We start from the raw sequence: 16,814 nt of genomic DNA, 5'->3' as shown, positions 1-16,814 counted from the left end.
TTTTTTTACCCCCAAAACACACACTTTGAACACGTGTGAGACTGTGTGATTTGAAAAGGCTAAAATATTGGTAAAGGATGACAGTCCTATACTTAAAGTGCCTACATTCAATTCAGTGGTGTGTTTCTAGTGGATTCAGTAATTAGTCCTTCCTGTGAAGCAGCCAGAAGTCGCTCAAACACATTTTCATTCATGAACTGTGGGGAAAATGGCACTATGAACCCCCAAGAGGTGAAACAAAACATTATAAATCATAATCATTTAAGACAAATGAACAAAAATAAACAATAAATTGATCCAGTAAAAGTGCTATTTGTGATTTAGAAGGGTATAACACTGAGAAGTTTATAAACTATACAAGAACAGAAATAAAACTTTATTATATTGACAGAAACATAATAACATTAATAATAATAGTAATAATAATAATAAACAACTTTTTCCAATAAAGAAACTCTTGAGGCAGAAATCCTAAAACGTGGTAAAATTATACTTTGTTACAGATTTATATTAAATCAAATTTTGGAACAGTTAAGATATACAACATGTACACACTCACGAACCCAACACGTCTGTGCTTCTATTGCCAGCCTGAATGGTGAGAAACCAAACCTTATGCACAGTAGGTCCGTAACTACAAAAGGCATTCAGAGAAAGAAATTACATTTTGGCACCAGGCACAGAATTGATTATACATTTAATTAAATACTAAAACCCACCCAGAAAAATAACCAGGCTATTTTTAACCCCTCAACGTGCTGTATCAGCCACATGAGATCATAGCAAATATACATTTAAACTGGCTTTTAAAAAAAAAAAAAAAAAAAAAAAGAAGAGATGTAACTTTTGGCATAAGTGTTGCTGGAAGAATCAGAGGGGCAGGGGACTGGCAGACATCCACCCCAGCAGACCTGACGGGAAGATCTACAGTGCATTTCTGTCAAAAGACAATCGTTTGTTCTTCCTGAGTGCTAGACGTAAACAGGAACTGGGAAACCTACTATGATTGGGCCTTTGAACTATTTACACGATACCATTGCACCTTTTGGCTTTCTGTGTCATTCGCTCCCACTCATCCTTACCCCGGTTCATGATGGTGACATCAGCAGCTCGATAACGTCACCCACATGCAGAAGCTCGGCTGCTCTCTGTGACCCACATTGCATCCCTCCTCTCAGCCAATCTGAGAGGAGGATGAAGTATCAGAAACTTTACTAGCTTTAGCTTGGAATGGACCGGCCACATGGTCACTTCTTACTTCTTTGCGAAACTCCACTTTATGTACACACATCACTGTGGGAGGGGTTTTTTTTGTTTGTTTTGGAGTTTTTTTGTTGGTTTTTTTGTTGTTGTTTTATTTGTTTGTTTTTTTTAATTGAATGACAAAGCTTAACTTAAAGTGCACCGACCAGTCCGATGTTCTACAACTCATTGATGGTTCGCTCCGAAGGCCTGAAGTTGACAGAGCTGGACGACGACATGTAGAACGACTGGGTTCTGCGATTGAGGCGGGCCCGCTTGGTGGCCACGCACAGGCTGCGCCTGCTGGAGGTGATGATCTCTGTGATGAACTTCTTGCAGTCCACACAGACCTCCATGGTGACCCAGTCCTCAGTGAGCTCCTTGGGCAGCTCTAGCTCATCCTGCGACCGCCCGTCTTTGCTGATGCTGTGCTTGGACAACCTAAACAGAGACAACTGAGTGAATATCTGTGCACACACAGGAAAGCAGTCGCAGCCACAACACGATGATGCTGCCAATTATTAAGTCACCTTCTGCGCAGACTGTGCCGGGTGTGCACAGACCCAAACGGCTGCTTGTCTGGCTCAGCTGGGGCAGATGTGCCTGTGTCTTCTTTAACCACAGCACTGGGACCCAGAGAGTAGATAGGCAGTGTGGAATAGGGCTTAGACGGCAGCCGCATCTGAGGCAAAGAGATACAAAACAACTGAACTAAAAAGGCTCATGTAGGTCTTAAAGAATGAGTGTCAAATACTAAACTGATGTTTCAAGTAGCAGTTGACAGTCTCGTACCTTTTTCGAGCACTGGGAACACACAGGTCTGAAAAAAATTAAAAAAACTGATAAGCTGGAAATTCGTGAAAACCACTTCACTGATTTTGTACTGCACTCCTGTCAAACTGTCACTTAAAGCTTAAAACAGAAACTAATGCAGCAGAGCCAGAGAGACGAGCTCCTACAGTAGATAGTTTGGTTTCTTTAGTCTCGACTCAGACTTCTGCAGTGCAGAAAGCACTTTAAATAACGTACGCGTTTGAAGAAAAACAATGAAAAATGTAGAACTACTCATATGCATCCAGTAGATTTATCGACTAATGAAATACCAGCCAGGATGTGCTGGGCATGTGGCTGTTTGATATGAGGCCAATTGGGTATGTTTGGTACGTAAACAGGAAAACTATAAATTTGGGAATCAGTGTCAAATACAGACTTTGTTTAAATGTTGGAGTCTCCCTCTTTAAGTCGAGCTGTCCTTTTAAAAGCGATTCAAATTACCTTTTGCAGAACTGGCAGGTGTAGGACCAGGTGAAGATGGAGAACCTTTTAATCCTGCAAGAAAAGCAAAGCTGGACAGGGGAGGACAAAAATTGAGGTGAGGAAGGTGCACTAGCGTTTCAAAATCAATGTGACAAATTATCAGTTTAAGAGAAAACCATAAGTTTACAGGTGGTTTTGTACCTTTCCTTTCTTGAGAGCGTTGTAGACTTCTTTGTATTGCTGAAACTTCTCCAGCTCGGCCTTGACGAGGACCTGCCTGATGTGCATCACCTCTTCCACCGTCAGAGCCAAACACTCCGCCGGATAACAGAACTCCTCCTGCGGGGGAAACATGCATCACATCATCAAACCATGCTCACAAACACACAGACAGTGATGTGTTTGACAAACCCAAACAAAAATGCCCCACTGCACACCACATCACCTAAACATGCAACGAGATGTGAGAATGGCAGTTTCACACCGCCGCTGTGAAAATAAATGCAGAACCTCCATGTGATGCAACACAACACCTCCCATGCTGGAACCACAACTCTAGGATTTCTTTACTTTAATCCAGATTTGCTTTATTCTCTGTCAAAAACATGTTTTGAGCTCCTGTTATTCACCAGATGTTTCCAAGGAAACAATCTGTAAGAGAATCCCCCATCATGGTGCCAGCTGAGCTCTCATCTGGAGTTTTACAAAAGAAGTCCACAGGGGGGAAAATGTCTCAGGGAGCACATCTACTGATCATCATCATTTACTGGGATTGAGTGCTTGTATAAGATCTGGCCTCATATATAATCTTCCCTGAGTTATTTTCAGTACGCCACAGATGTTGCATTCACTCAAGCAGTTACAACACAAGGTCCCATTCATCTAAAAAAACAAGCCGATTGAATTAGACGCCATTCAGGATGGTTCCCCCACACAGTGCTTGGAGGTGATACAATTTGATATTTTGCAGTAGTGGCGACATACCGAGCCCTGAGCACCACTGCCGGCATCCACCTGACCAGCAGACAGAGGGAACAGGATATTTAAACAGAAGCAAGACCTTATATTCCAACGAGCTAATCACACACAGTACGCTCAGTAAAATTTAATACAAGAACTGCATGAACCCATTAGGTGGTCTGTCATCAGCTTACAGCCAACGTTGTAACCAAGCATAAAATCTAATAAAAAGATATACAAAAAAAACTTCTGGATTACATCATCACATTCAAACATGCATGAGCACATAGGATTACTTAATTTTTAACAAATATATCTGGCTTGACATTTCATTTTTGATCTCAATGTACCCCTCAAAAGGAAGGCTGTTCACTGACATTGCAGCTTTCCTTTCAGTCCATTAAAATCCTTTCACACATCCGCTCCCCACCTGAACTTCACCCAATCAGGTGTCCTCACATAGACCTCGGTCTCTGCCAAATCCTAGTACAAAGCTTGTGTGCTGCCTCTTGCGCACACTATACGGCCAGCTCCCTCAACTAAACCACACAGAGTACAGCTAGCAATAAAAAACAGCTTTGAAGAAGCCGGATACAGTGATAGGCTTTAGGCTGCATCTTCCAACCTTGATAAGATAAGATAACCTTTATTAGTCCCACACGTGGGAAATTTGTTTTGTCACAGCAGGAAGTGGACAGTGCAAAAGTTATGAGGCAAAAATTAGAATACAATAAGAATAAATACAGTACACAACTGTACAGAATAGAATAAAATAACATAAATATACAATAAGATAAAAATAGAATACAAATACTATATACAACTGAGTAAAAATACAACGATGACAGAAAGGATTATTGCACTTAGTATTATGGCATTCCTGCCATAATACTTGGCATGGCATTCCTTTAAATCACTTTCTCCCTTGCGTGCATGCATGCATTCCTTAGTACTAATTGTTAGGATTAGTGGACTTTGCAAATAAATAAATAAATCGATAAACAGGAAATTGACCTAGTTACCTTGCCACTGGGATCCGTCATTAGCTGTAGCATTTGAAAATAAGAAATAATTTAAAGTGAGTCTTTGGAAGAAGATGGCTAATCAGAGTAAACATGTAAATGAGATATAACAGGAGTACGAGAAAGGGAGGGGATGCAACAAAGACCTGACTGTTCTACATTAACTAAAGAGCTTCAGCTTCTTATATGAATGAAGTTTGAGAGGGTGTTTTAAACCAGGGAAAAGCTGCACAGGCAGAAATCCCTCCCACCAACTTCTGATGCACACTCAATCATTTTGTTCTGGAAACAGGTCTGAAATAAGACAAACTGCTTAACTCAGAAAGAGAAACGGGGGTTACCCGTAGCAGGAATCTGAGGGAGAAAGAGTTAACATCCTAGTATTAATGAACAGTAACTTTTTATTCCAACTTTTAAAAGTGACTCATCAAAGATGTCTTAGATTAATCTCGTCACTGTTTGTTGTTTCTACTGTCAACTGGACAGATTTTAATGGAAACAACAGAATCAGCAACATTTGTCACTAATTATGAAAGATTCTGGAAAGGATTAGGGATCAAAGATTTAAAATATGAAGTTCTCTCTGTGAAAGCCTTCTAATTCTTGACATGCATCACTGCAGACTTTTAAAAGTTGAGTCTGGCTTAATTAGAAGATCTGGGTTTGGCAGTGTTGGGGGGGGGGGGGGGGGAAGGAAAAGAAATACATAAATAGTGAGAATAAACCAACTTGACCTAAATCCTTTTCGTACAGCGCTGTCCTGTGCTTTCAATTAGATCCATCAACTTCACTAGAATCATAGGACCACACTCAGAGTCAGAGAAAACCAGTGACCTCACTGCAAACCAATGGCCGGTCACAGGACAGGAGTAAATTCAACAGACGTATTGTACGTCTGGTGCTGTTAATCGATGTAACTGGTGGGTCATGAACTGCATTCAGAAATGCTTCCGAGTATCTGCTTTTATATTTACTTTTTTTTTTTTTTTTTAAATCATTTAGATGATAAAGATCTGTCATAAACAGAGTCCAATAGAAATAGCCTCCACAAGGTAACGTACCAAAGACTTTGAGCTCTGTCTGGATGGTGGTAAGAAAGGCCTGACGCTGGTAGGGGACTCCTTGTCGATAGAGTGCCGCCTCTGTGAAGATTGTCGCTTGTCTGGCTGTGGAGTGGCGGAGACAGGCAGGAACTTTGGAGCTGGAGACATGGGACACAAATATGCATGAAAAAGTCTGCCAGAGAGGGAACATTTAATTTGTGTAATACACTATGTTCAAAAGTTAATACCCTTCGTGGCTGCGACGGAGTCAGGAGACGTGTCTTCTATCAAAGACGTGGACATGCTGGAGCTGCTCCGTGTGGTTTCCTCCTGTCATCCAGAAAACGACATATTAGCAATTCATCGAAAATTCATAACTACCACAATCAAGTTTGTGTGCCTATTATTAACGTGTCATTAATAATTGTGAGAGCTTAGCTACTAAATCAGAACGTCACTTTAACCATATTATAGCAATGTTGTGGAATAAGATTCTTTTAGACATAATGATGCTCTGAGCTCAAGAAGCCATCACATACATATCTATTTTTTTTTAAATATTTGTTTTATACTGCTTATTAGAAATTCTCCTTTTTAATTTTGTGCATGAAAAAGTTAAGATGGTTTGTTTTCTTTCTTTGCACCAAATAGGACTGTGTATAATTTTGTTGCTCTTTTGGCATAATAACCAAGATTCTGATGAAGTCACATGACACGCATGATCATTTGCAATCAATCATACGAGTCAGACATCTTACATCGGAATCTGAGCCGTCCAGTTCCGCCAGCGTGGGCGCTTTGAGCACCCTCTTTCTCTGGCTAAGCGCCTGCCCGCCGCCCTGATTTGGTCCTGCTGTGCTGCTGGACAGTGAATGGGTGCTGCAGGTCAACTTCCTCCGAGCATCAGGAGTGTCTGTGGGTCAAACACAGTCAATTAAAGCGGGAAGATACAGCGTCCAACATAATAAACAGAGACACTGTTACAGATGTCACATGTACACATGAACCACACATCACGAGTCAACTCCTTCAGTAGCTGGTATTAAAGACTTCTTTACAGTGTTATGACAGGACACCACAGAGGCAGAATTGAGGAAGATAAACCTCAGCCACATGCCAACGGTTCAGATTTTCTCATCAATTTCCCCTCACTCATTTTCACGACACTCCTGCTTTGTCACACAGACTCCAAAGTTGCCACGACACGCCGGTCCGTGTGTGCTTTACCTGAGCTGCGGAACAAGTCCTGAGGAGTGCTGATGCTTTTCCCTGCACCTGCAGATGAATTAAGGGAATATAACCTTCAGTCGAAGCTCACACAGACGTTAACAAACACCAGACTAGAACCACGGGGAGGACTCGACAGCGACAAGCATCTGTCAGAGCAGAGGGCCTGTACAATGAAGCAGCATTTGCGGGCTTAGCGAGGTAACTCTGGGGGGGGGGGGGGGGGGGGGGGGGGTCCGAGAAGATCTGGAAGGCTGCCCTGTAGTTTTGAGCCTTTAACACCACCTGGGTTGCAGTTGGAAAAATAAACTTAAGACAGCCTTACCCAAGAGTAAATCTCAGGGACACATTAATCCAGTGGGTCTCAGAGTGTGGGCCATAAAGAATAAGGAGGTTGAGATTCACAATTTATATATATCCACATGTATGTGTCCATCTATCTATCCATCCTTGCGAGAAGTATGCAGCTCTATGTAAATTAAACCACCTCTAGCTGGAATCAGAAAACCTGGGTTGACTTGGAGATGTGAAAACCTGCGACTGACAGCGCTTTGCGCAATCACAATTGTAGCCCGCTTCATAGTACAGACCCCGGGTGTGAATTAACAGGACGCTGTGCGATAGTGGTCTATATTAAAGCTTAAACACATTGTGCGTAAACTAGAAAGCACAGAGGGAGAGGCGTACGAAGGGAAGTGCGGGGGAGGAAGCAGGGAAAGACAATGAGTGCAGCCACAGTGCTAAAAGTTATTCTCGTACATAATTTGGATTGTGGTCACCTCGTGAACTGTAACGCTACATTCGAACAGTCATCTCCCATTCCCAACCATTTATCTAAGGGGTTAGTCTGCTGACAGCAGCGTTACATAATTCTTTCACTTTTCACATTGAGAGGGAGGATTAGGATGACCAGCAAGCTGTAGAGAGAGTGATGATTTGTAATCTCACTTTACTGGCTCTGGCCCAATTGCCATCTCATAACAGCTATACCACAGACAGCCTCTGTGACTAGCATCTCCCCTAAAATATATCCCCTCCCTCTCTGGAGTTTGTACGTTTATTGTGTCCACAGGCTGCCCCAAAAATCACCCCAGCAACAGAACATTACCAACACAGTTTCACGCATCCTAAGATTAAGGTGCACTGTGCTGACCCATCTTTCCTCTCACCTTCAGAAAGTGTCTTTATAATAAACAGCCAGTAAGTGACAGTAGTGTGTCATAAATGCACTTGTACAACACAAGCGTGAAGTATGTGGGGTGTGTTTAAATCAGGGAGAAGCAAGAATCTAAATCCTAAAAAATAGCCTAGAATAAAACACGGGCACAACAATAGGATAGAACATAACAGGTGACATGAACTTTACCTGATGAGTCAAAGCTGTGAGACATGCTAAGGGGTCGCATGACTGACAGATATGCCCATATTTGGGAGGAAAAAAAGGAAAGAAAGGAAGCAAAATAGAAAACAAAGAAAATGTTATGTTATAATGGACGATGATGTCAGAATCATCCCAGTTTAACACGTCCATGCGTTCACAACGGCTCCATAATCTCAGATTTTCATAAACAGTTTAACAGAATTGCCCCATATGTAGGCTCACAGCTGCAGTCAGCATGATCCTTGTTTAAACACTGACACCTTTAATAAAGCGAGGAGATCGATGCAGGAAGCAGGCTGTTCGAGTACTCGTGATGGCTGCAGTTAAGAATGATTAATTCATGGATAATGTTTTATGTCCTGAGTGGATGGGTTAGGTTCACTGAAAGCTGTCATGCAGAAAGTTAAGAACAACGCTCCCCCAGAGAGATTTCTTCTAAAGATCAATACATTTGCATGTGAGCCAGAGCAGTGAGAGTTCGTGCTTATATGTCAGGCCATAAGTAGAATCATTTCTGAGCGTGGGTTTGTGTAATCGTCATCTCACCCAGGCGGTTTCTGCGGATCATGTCGGGTGAAACCGGCCTCAGCTTCCTTTCTGCTTTTATGTCCTCCAGCAGTCGCTCGTGAAGGCTCCGGGGACGCGGAGGGTGTGGTTTGAGTTTGCGAGCAGAGACCTGTCGTGACAATCAGGAGTGCGTACTTGATTACCAAGATTTTCCTCTCACACCTCTGCTCTGAAAGAGTGCGTGATGACGTCGTTCAGCTATTTTCTCAGTCAAAATTAATCATTTAGCTAAAAGCAATGATAGACTTGCATGTGTCAACATTCACACTCAGCCATCTGGCATCTGCAGCATCGTGTATGGCAGGGTACTGGTATCATAAGTGACAACTAAATATTGATGTCACGGACTTCAGTGTTTTCACAGCTGTGCTGAATATAGACGACAATTGTCACGTCACTGTCCAAGTTCAATTTTACTGTACTGAAAGTGGAGTACATGAGGTATACTTAAATACTATACCAATTACATACATGACACATGCTACAAAGGACCAAGCTTTTTTTTTTAAAGTAAATTTAGGATTCAATAATTAAACTGATGTCATTAAAATGTCAAATCTAGTGTATAACAGAAGATTTGTTTGCTTTTTTTTTTTTTTTTTTTTATAAATGCAATATTATATGTCTGCTTTATTTTGCTTCTATATCTGTCATTTTATTTATTTACTTGTTTATTTTGCTCACAAAAGTTTTTTTTTCCCTAAACAAAGCTATATATCCATTAAAAAAAAAAAAAAAAATTTACTTTATCACGGATGCAGCTTAAACGAGCTATAATTTAAAGTGTGTTTTGAGCATACTACAATTGGTACTATTGTACTATTGGTTGACTGGCTAATGGCTAAAGCCCATTAAGGGTTCACTAGAGAACTAAGATCAAATCCAACTTAAGAGACAGGCAGTGGGCGCCCTGGCAACCAGGACCACTAAAATGGGAAAACTGCAGAAAAATGAGCTTTATGGCTTTGCAACCAATTTTCCCTAGCGACCGTGAACAACCACTCACCAACTGCTTTCCTGTTGACCAGTGGTTGCCTGGTTACTGACTGGTTTCAAGTTTTGTGTGACCGAGAGCTAATCAAGCAACAAATAAACAGGACATATTTTTAGATTAATGCCAAAATTTGTTTGAGATAATACATTTAAAAGTGTGTATATATATATATATTTATCAAATACAATATTATTGTGTGTAATTGCAAATTAATAAATTCATGTATTTTTATTGATTTTGAGCCTCCATACTAATTACTGAACCCGTGTTCTGCACGACTCACAGGGTTGAGAGGAGGTCGTGACCTGATGAACTCCAGAATGACCTCATGTGCGCTCTTCTTTAACCGTGGAGGAATGTCCCCATTCACCTGGGAGAAGACATTAAAAGTAACATGAAGACGTGATAAAAAAAAAAAATGGAAGGTCACGCTACAGAACAAAACCATCGCTTGTCTTTGAACTACACAGAGGACGAAAACAAAAAAACTCCAAACACCCTCACCATGACTTTCCGCAGCTTGTAACGTTTTGAACGGATGTCGTCCATCAACATCTCGTAGGGTGTGAGCTGGTACTCTATGGGTAGTGGGTTGTACTGGCGCTCCTGGACCTTCTTCAACTTTACACCGTGTCTTAGATCTCTCATCACCTGTACCCAGAACCGTGCCTGATTGGAATACAAGCGGCACGGTTAGTGATGCACTTATGCATTTGCAATGCCTTTCACTGGTCTGGCCCACTCAAGATCAAAGTAGACTGCATGTGGCTCATGATGTACAATGAGTTTGACATTCCTGCCTTAAAGTGATAATTGATGTACCAAGTAGATCTTCTTACCCAGTCTGCATTTTGCAGCTCATTGAGGTCTTTAACAGGTTCTTCCTGAGTCTCCCCTTCCATCTTCCGAAGGTTCTAGGCAAGATAGCAAAATGGGATAACATGGAATGTTAGCAAGGAAAAAATGAGACAGAAAATGAGCAAAGTGATGGTAGTGAACTTGTGCCCAACTCTCTCCCAGACAAATATTAGGTTAAGGTCCTAGGCATATTGCCCATAATGTCATGGCAGCCTGTTTAAACAAATGTGGATTCACATGACCAGGTGGATCCTTCTCATCTTGAAATCGAATTTATGCCAGAGGGGAAAACAAAAAAAACAATGACACAAAAAAAAAAAAAAAAAAAAAAAAAAAAAAAAAAAAAAGGTCAATGAACAACTAATGACTGCCATTAATATGTGACTGCTGAATCTGTTATGCAGAACTGTTCTGGGTGACCTACTTCAGTTGTGATACTGCTCAAGATAAACCTCATTCCTGACATGTCCAATACTTTCAATCTTTTTTCTGTGCTGGTTAATCTCAATTTTAAAATGACAAATTACCATAACACCAGGGTTTTAGATCAAAGAAAGAAGTCCCTAAGGGGGAAAAATAAATAAATTTAAAAAAAAATAAAAATTGTTATGTAATATTTTAACTTCCGACTCCCACTGTTCCGACCTCTGTCTTTCAGTGAAAGTGATATGAAAGTTGCATATGCATCTCCCACCTTCACTTCCCTGGGGTCATTCCTGTTTTGAACGATGATAACAGAGTCAGTGACGCCATTTTCAATACATTTACATTGGTTTCTAGTCTGGCTGGCTCCCAAGAGAAGAATGCTGTTCACAATCTTGTTAGAGAAAAGTCCGAAACGGTGAGAGAAACTAAGAAAAACTGATCATTTCCTAATTTGGAAGCATGTGTGAGGTACAGTGTATGGTTGCTTATTAGCAATCATCCAGAGGCCTTTAAGGCTACAGCCAGTCCCCTATACAGCAGTGGTCTGATGCAATCCTGTGAGCTCTTTAAATTGCTGTAATAAAGTTAAACTTGATTCTATAACCACACCGTCTTACATAAGACTGTTTGCATGAATCATGCCTGCTACAGAAGCTAGTGTTTACAGTACATATTGTACAGCAAACCTACCATTTCTGGCTTTGCTACATGGTCTCCTTAAACTTATTTCTCTCTTAAGATCCCACCACGGCCTTTCAATCTGGTCTGTGCCACTGCAGCATCTTGACTCTTTTTCAGCCATTTTTTTTTTTTTTTTTAGATTTGCTGATTTTCTTGGGATCACTGTCCAGTTTCAGCAAAGCTTTAGCTGCCAGGCAGATGGCCTCACATTTGACTCCAGAATACTTTGGTACACAGAGGAGTTCATGGTCAACTCAATCTCTGCAAAGTGCCCAGGTGGCTACAAAACAAGCCCAAACTGTCACCCTTCCACTTCAGTGCTTTATCGTTGGTATTAGTCGTTTGCGCTCATATGCTGTTTTATATTTATAAAGCTGCATCTAAACAAAACACAAGACTTTTTGAACAACATACTTTCGGACAGATGAGACAAAGTGGGTAAGTTTGTCTACATTTGGAGAAAAGCTGTGCAGACATGATCTTTTTAGAGCGCAGAGGCTTTCTGTGACAACCCTTCCAAACAGGCCATACTTGTTCAGTCTTTTTCTAATTGCACTGCACTAAGGTTTAAGGTTGAACATACCACCTGAGGCCTGTAAACTGAGACATAGCTCTTGGGTCTTTTGCATTTTTTCTGAGCAATGCACTCTGAACTTGGAGTGAATTTGTTGAGACATCCACTCCTGGGAAGATCATGCCATTGTATTAACACTCATACCAGAAACTGGCAAAACCTCTTCCCCCCCCCCCCCCCTTTTCTTTTTTTTTTAATATATAGGGCTGCTAAGACTTGCTGATGATCAGTTAATCAAAAGCATTTGATTAGCAGCACCTGCCTCCTGCTACTTAACCTCTTAATATAGAAGCAGTAAGGGCATATTTAGTTATTCAACTGAGAATCGTTTTTCCCCTCATGACTGTAAAAAATAATTTATATTGCTCTAAATAAAATAAATAAAATTTAAAAAAAAAGGAAAAACAGCACAAGTGGGTATTCCACCCTAATAACTCTCAGCTACTCCAGTAAAAACATCCCGCTTACACAACCGTTCCTGTTAGGTTGAGCACAGCTACTTGAGAGAGGATGCCAGAACATGCCCATTCAGAATTAAGTTATGCCAAGCACTTGAGCTCATGGCTGGCCTAACAAGAGGGTCATCCAGGGACACCCACCGTCTCAGTCAATCTGTACTATAATCACTTCGTGGACTGTTGTTTCTGCTTCTGGGCACCACTCTGGGATTTTCTTTCCCCAGCAATAAGTCCGTTGGCCGAATAGATCCCTATTCCAGCAGTTTAAGCAAACATATGTACCAAACCAGAGTGGTAAAACCGTTAGAAAAGAGTTTGGTCCTTTCTCACAGTCTGTTCTGTCCATCAGTTTTTCTTAGCACTCATGTTTATAATATGAGAAATTTGTGACGTGCCCTCTTAGTTCTTGAGTGACTTACAGAAAAGTTCACCCAACTTTGGAAATGTAGTGATAACATTTAAAATAGGTAAGTGCAGAAGACTGTCTCACTCATCTGCACTTCCATTAGCAATAACGTCATAATGTCACACATCAAAAGTTCATACCTCCTTGGCACTCCTGATCTTCTCCAAGAAAGTGCGCAGTTCTCTGCTCTCGGCGTACAGAGCCCGGCACACAGCCTGGTAATGGTTGGGGGCATCTGATGGACTGGGTAGGTGGGAAGAACATAGCTGTAGAGGCAAAGAATGCAATGTATTACATATACTGGTGCTTATGGAATAAACAATCAATAAAGCTGCTTTATATCTGTGTGTGGATTGAAGCACACATTTGTCAGTACTCCAAATTACACACAAACCTTTATGTACATTTGTAAATCGTCTTTATGCTTGTGGATCATACACTTTGTACACTTTTGTAACCCTATTGAGACTAATTTAACTCCAATCTGGACCAAAGTGGGCATTTTAATTCTCAGTCATGCCTCATGCGTGGCTAAAGGCTCGTGTGATGTTGGGGAACTTGACAAAAATAACACTAAACCTGCTTGTGCAGCTGGAACAACACTGCTTGACAATCACTGGTTGCGCACCATTTAAAGCTCCGACCTGCGTGGTATCCGAGTCCAATTGTTGTGACAATAAGAGTTACCTGAAGGAGTTATGCATGCGCTGTCAAATAATCTCCAAAAAAACAATACCGAACCAGATGGATGGCATATTTTCATTTTCAGGTAAAGGGCTTGGCAAGCTGAAAAAATGTCTGACTCTGCAAACAGACGCCTTCTTGTCACGATGGGAAAATAACAGGTGATATGACACCTGAGAAGTGAGAGTTAAAACATTCTTAAAATATCACAGCAGCTGTCGTTTCCATTGTTTCTACTGATAACAATTCTCTGTGGAAACATGCAAAAAAAGTGTTTATATGGAAAAACCAAGTGAAACTGCAAAATAACAGCACGACTTCTGGAAATCAAGTGTGCAAACATAAGAATATGGAGTTAAATTTGATGTTAAACTCAGGGCTTCATTTGATGAGCCATAATTGGCATAAATGTGGCTGGATCCAAACCCCTAACTCACTTTCAGTAGAACAATACCAGCTCATGTAGCCTCCGTTCACTCCATTGTACAAGAGCAATGAGCAAACCCATTCGGCACTTTAACATTTAAATATTCCTGTCTAAGTAGGATGCCAGCTAGCAGGTCCTGTCATACTGTACCAGCTTCACGTTTCGCTGGAACTTCAAAGTGACATACCTCTGTTTGTCAGAAGAGAATAAGACTGGATGTAGATGTGCCAGATCTGTCCGCAGCCATGCCATAATGACTTTACACTGAACAGAGTGATTGTTGGAGGAGTAAGAGCTTAGGGAAGATGCACACAGGCAGCAAACAGACCTGAAATTTGTGTTCCACATCAGTTTTATAAGGCTTTATAACACAGGCTGTGAAACCTAACCCCATTCCCTTAATACCAGTGTGTTTACAGGGCTATAATTACCCGTCTTATTCAGAAGCTACTTGGGGAATTTACAGTGTGACAGCTTCTATCAGGGGAAAACGTTTGTGCTGGGGTGATTACATGCGGCTGCACTGCTTTCTTAATAAGCCAGCTGTAAAAATGTGGCAAGCACACAAACTATACGGCAGTTTATTCCACACAAAACAGAAAGCCACACATTTCATATGCCTGCGATAGCTTTGCTTTACTTCAATTTGCTCTGCCATTTCAATCCATTATGGACCAAGTGATCAGACTGATGAAGCTCTACAGCAGGAACACTGTAGTTAATTATTAGAGTTAATAGAAGCAGCATGTGTTGAGAACAGATTTATATACTCAAGGAATCTGGCAGACAAACTAAGCTCTCATTGCAAACCGATTACATGTGTATCTTAATAAAATTAAACCCTACCATGATGATGTCTCGATAGCTCCGGATGCTACTGATTGTACTGCTGGAGCCATCAGACACGAGGTCCCCTTCCTCCTCTTCTTCGCATTCATCCTCTTCTTCTGTGGCCTCGTAGCCCTCGTCGGGACAGGGGTCACTCTCCGTTTCCTCCGTGTTGGTCATCATGTCGATGAGGCGCTCCAGCGGCGGGCTGAGCTCGCGCTCTTCGTTTTCTTTGAGGCCATAGTCTAGAGCTTTGTAGATCATGACACCCAGTGAGTCAATAACCTAAAAAGAAGAGGTTGTAGGTTATTATTTTGTACAGGCCACCAAGTTGATTTTACATTTTGTAGCTTTAGGCACTCAGGGGCTTGAACAACAGATAAATTCTGAAACAAACAGTTGTATTTGCAAGTGTTGACTTTAATTATTGTGAGGATCACTTCTAAAGGTGCACACACTGACAACTTTCATCATCTCCTAAACTGGAACACCAAAAAGAATATCAGTCTTTAGCACATGGGTTTGCTTACTTTTTCTAGCACGCAATGTGAGTGATTACTCATTGTGTTAAAGGCATGAACAGTACAACGTTTATGCATTCGATAAGTCGAATTGTGTTTTGAATAGTTATGATGAAAAGGATTTCCACACATGAATGCTTCATAATGTCACGCGAGTCTCAGTCGGACATGTTTCCTGACAATAGAAAATGTTCTGCAGAGCATCAAGGAGGCAACAACCATGACTTCTGCTCACTGTGCGAATTCTCTGGATAAACACCTCCTTTATTCTTACATGGCTCAATCGGATGTTACGCCGCCGTGAGTGAATAGCAGCTCATGCGTCTCACAATCATCACAATTCACATGTAATGTGTGAACTACAGAAAGAAAAGGATACGTTTTCTTGTCACTAGTTAGCGGGATTGTGCACACTAATAATTAAAATCCACTGAGACCAACAACAATGACCTTGACTGTGACTATGATCACAATTTGGGTGATCATTGCAAGTTTGGTTAAATTCTGACCAATACTGCAGAAGCAGGAGCGAACTATGGCCAGACAACTTCAGCTTGATGAAATCAGACCACGTTTAATGAGTAATCATGTCGGTCACTCCACAAACTTCTTTTATACTGTATTCAATGTCATATGTCCTCAGTATCGTATTTGCAGAAAGCAAATGCAGTAATACTCTGCTGTAAGTCTTCACTGTATTGGTTCAAATCGGTGGCTCTTCTTAGCTCGAGGGGTAAAAACATTTCTTTCCCATCTGCTGAAATCTGTTTACTCCAAGTTAACTATGCCAACATTATGTTCTTTCCAGCTGACAGACGACATTCAGCTTTTTGTCTCCTCCTGCTCCGCTATAATTAAAAGCACACCAGCACATCCTCATGGAACAAGCCTCATTTCATAGTACCCTTGCCTTACTCAGATAAACAACCGTATCTACAACAAACCTCAGTTCACCTGAACGGAGGACAGTTCACGTCTTCAAAGTGAATGAGTAAAAAGGCCAGTGTATCCGACTGAAACTTAATAATTACCATAATCCAGGAGATGATTTCATTTCATCACTGCCTTCTCTCATTAATTAGTAGGACATGACCTTCATTTTTTTTTTCTTTCCTGATGTTTCAAACAACTATCAGATCACACAAAACTGCTAGTTTTACATCAGCGCACTTAGTTCACTGATCTAACCCTCGGTCTGAGGTCAACAAGTGTCGGAAGTATTGGCCAGTCGACCTGAAACAACCTTGGAAACGTCAGA

The 16,814-nt window shown here is 41.2% G+C and overlaps 1 protein-coding gene across 8 annotated transcripts in view; it reads right to left on the bottom strand.

The window, feature by feature from the left end:
• Positions 1-361: 361 nt before the first annotated feature.
• The window catches only part of spire1a (spire-type actin nucleation factor 1a), a 32,564-nt gene continuing 16,111 nt past the window's right edge, over positions 362-16,814 (bottom strand). Inside the window, exons 3-20 of one of the 8 annotated variants that reach the window (XM_085445509.1) lie at positions 15,054-15,320; positions 13,237-13,362; positions 10,533-10,607; positions 10,198-10,362; positions 9,977-10,063; positions 8,679-8,808; positions 8,118-8,159; positions 6,752-6,799; positions 6,283-6,437; positions 5,773-5,854; positions 5,543-5,682; positions 4,482-4,505; positions 3,484-3,513; positions 2,701-2,838; positions 2,518-2,588; positions 2,035-2,062; positions 1,773-1,924; positions 362-1,683 (exon numbers count right to left, since the gene is read on the bottom strand). In XM_085445509.1, the coding sequence (XP_085301635.1) occupies positions 1,422-1,683; positions 1,773-1,924; positions 2,035-2,062; positions 2,518-2,588; positions 2,701-2,838; positions 3,484-3,513; positions 4,482-4,505; positions 5,543-5,682; positions 5,773-5,854; positions 6,283-6,437; positions 6,752-6,799; positions 8,118-8,159; positions 8,679-8,808; positions 9,977-10,063; positions 10,198-10,362; positions 10,533-10,607; positions 13,237-13,362; positions 15,054-15,320 (2,022 nt within the window). In that variant the 3' untranslated portion in view covers positions 362-1,421. The remainder of the gene's footprint in view (positions 1,684-1,772; positions 1,925-2,034; positions 2,063-2,517; positions 2,589-2,700; positions 2,839-3,483; positions 3,514-4,481; positions 4,506-5,542; positions 5,683-5,772; positions 5,855-6,282; positions 6,438-6,751; positions 6,800-8,117; positions 8,160-8,678; positions 8,809-9,976; positions 10,064-10,197; positions 10,363-10,532; positions 10,608-13,236; positions 13,363-15,053; positions 15,321-16,814) is intronic. The other 7 variants (XM_085445510.1, XM_085445504.1, XM_085445505.1 and 4 more) reach the window with 7 other exon arrangements.

Source organism: Copadichromis virginalis, linkage group LG22 (assembly GCF_057382275.1).
Source record: "Copadichromis virginalis isolate Kocher_CV1m ecotype Utaka linkage group LG22, C_Virginalis_male_GT1.1, whole genome shotgun sequence".
NCBI lineage: Eukaryota > Metazoa > Chordata > Actinopteri > Cichliformes > Cichlidae > Copadichromis > Copadichromis virginalis.
The sequence above is the reverse complement of the archived record's forward strand: the minus strand, read 5'-3'. Positions and strand labels throughout refer to the sequence as shown.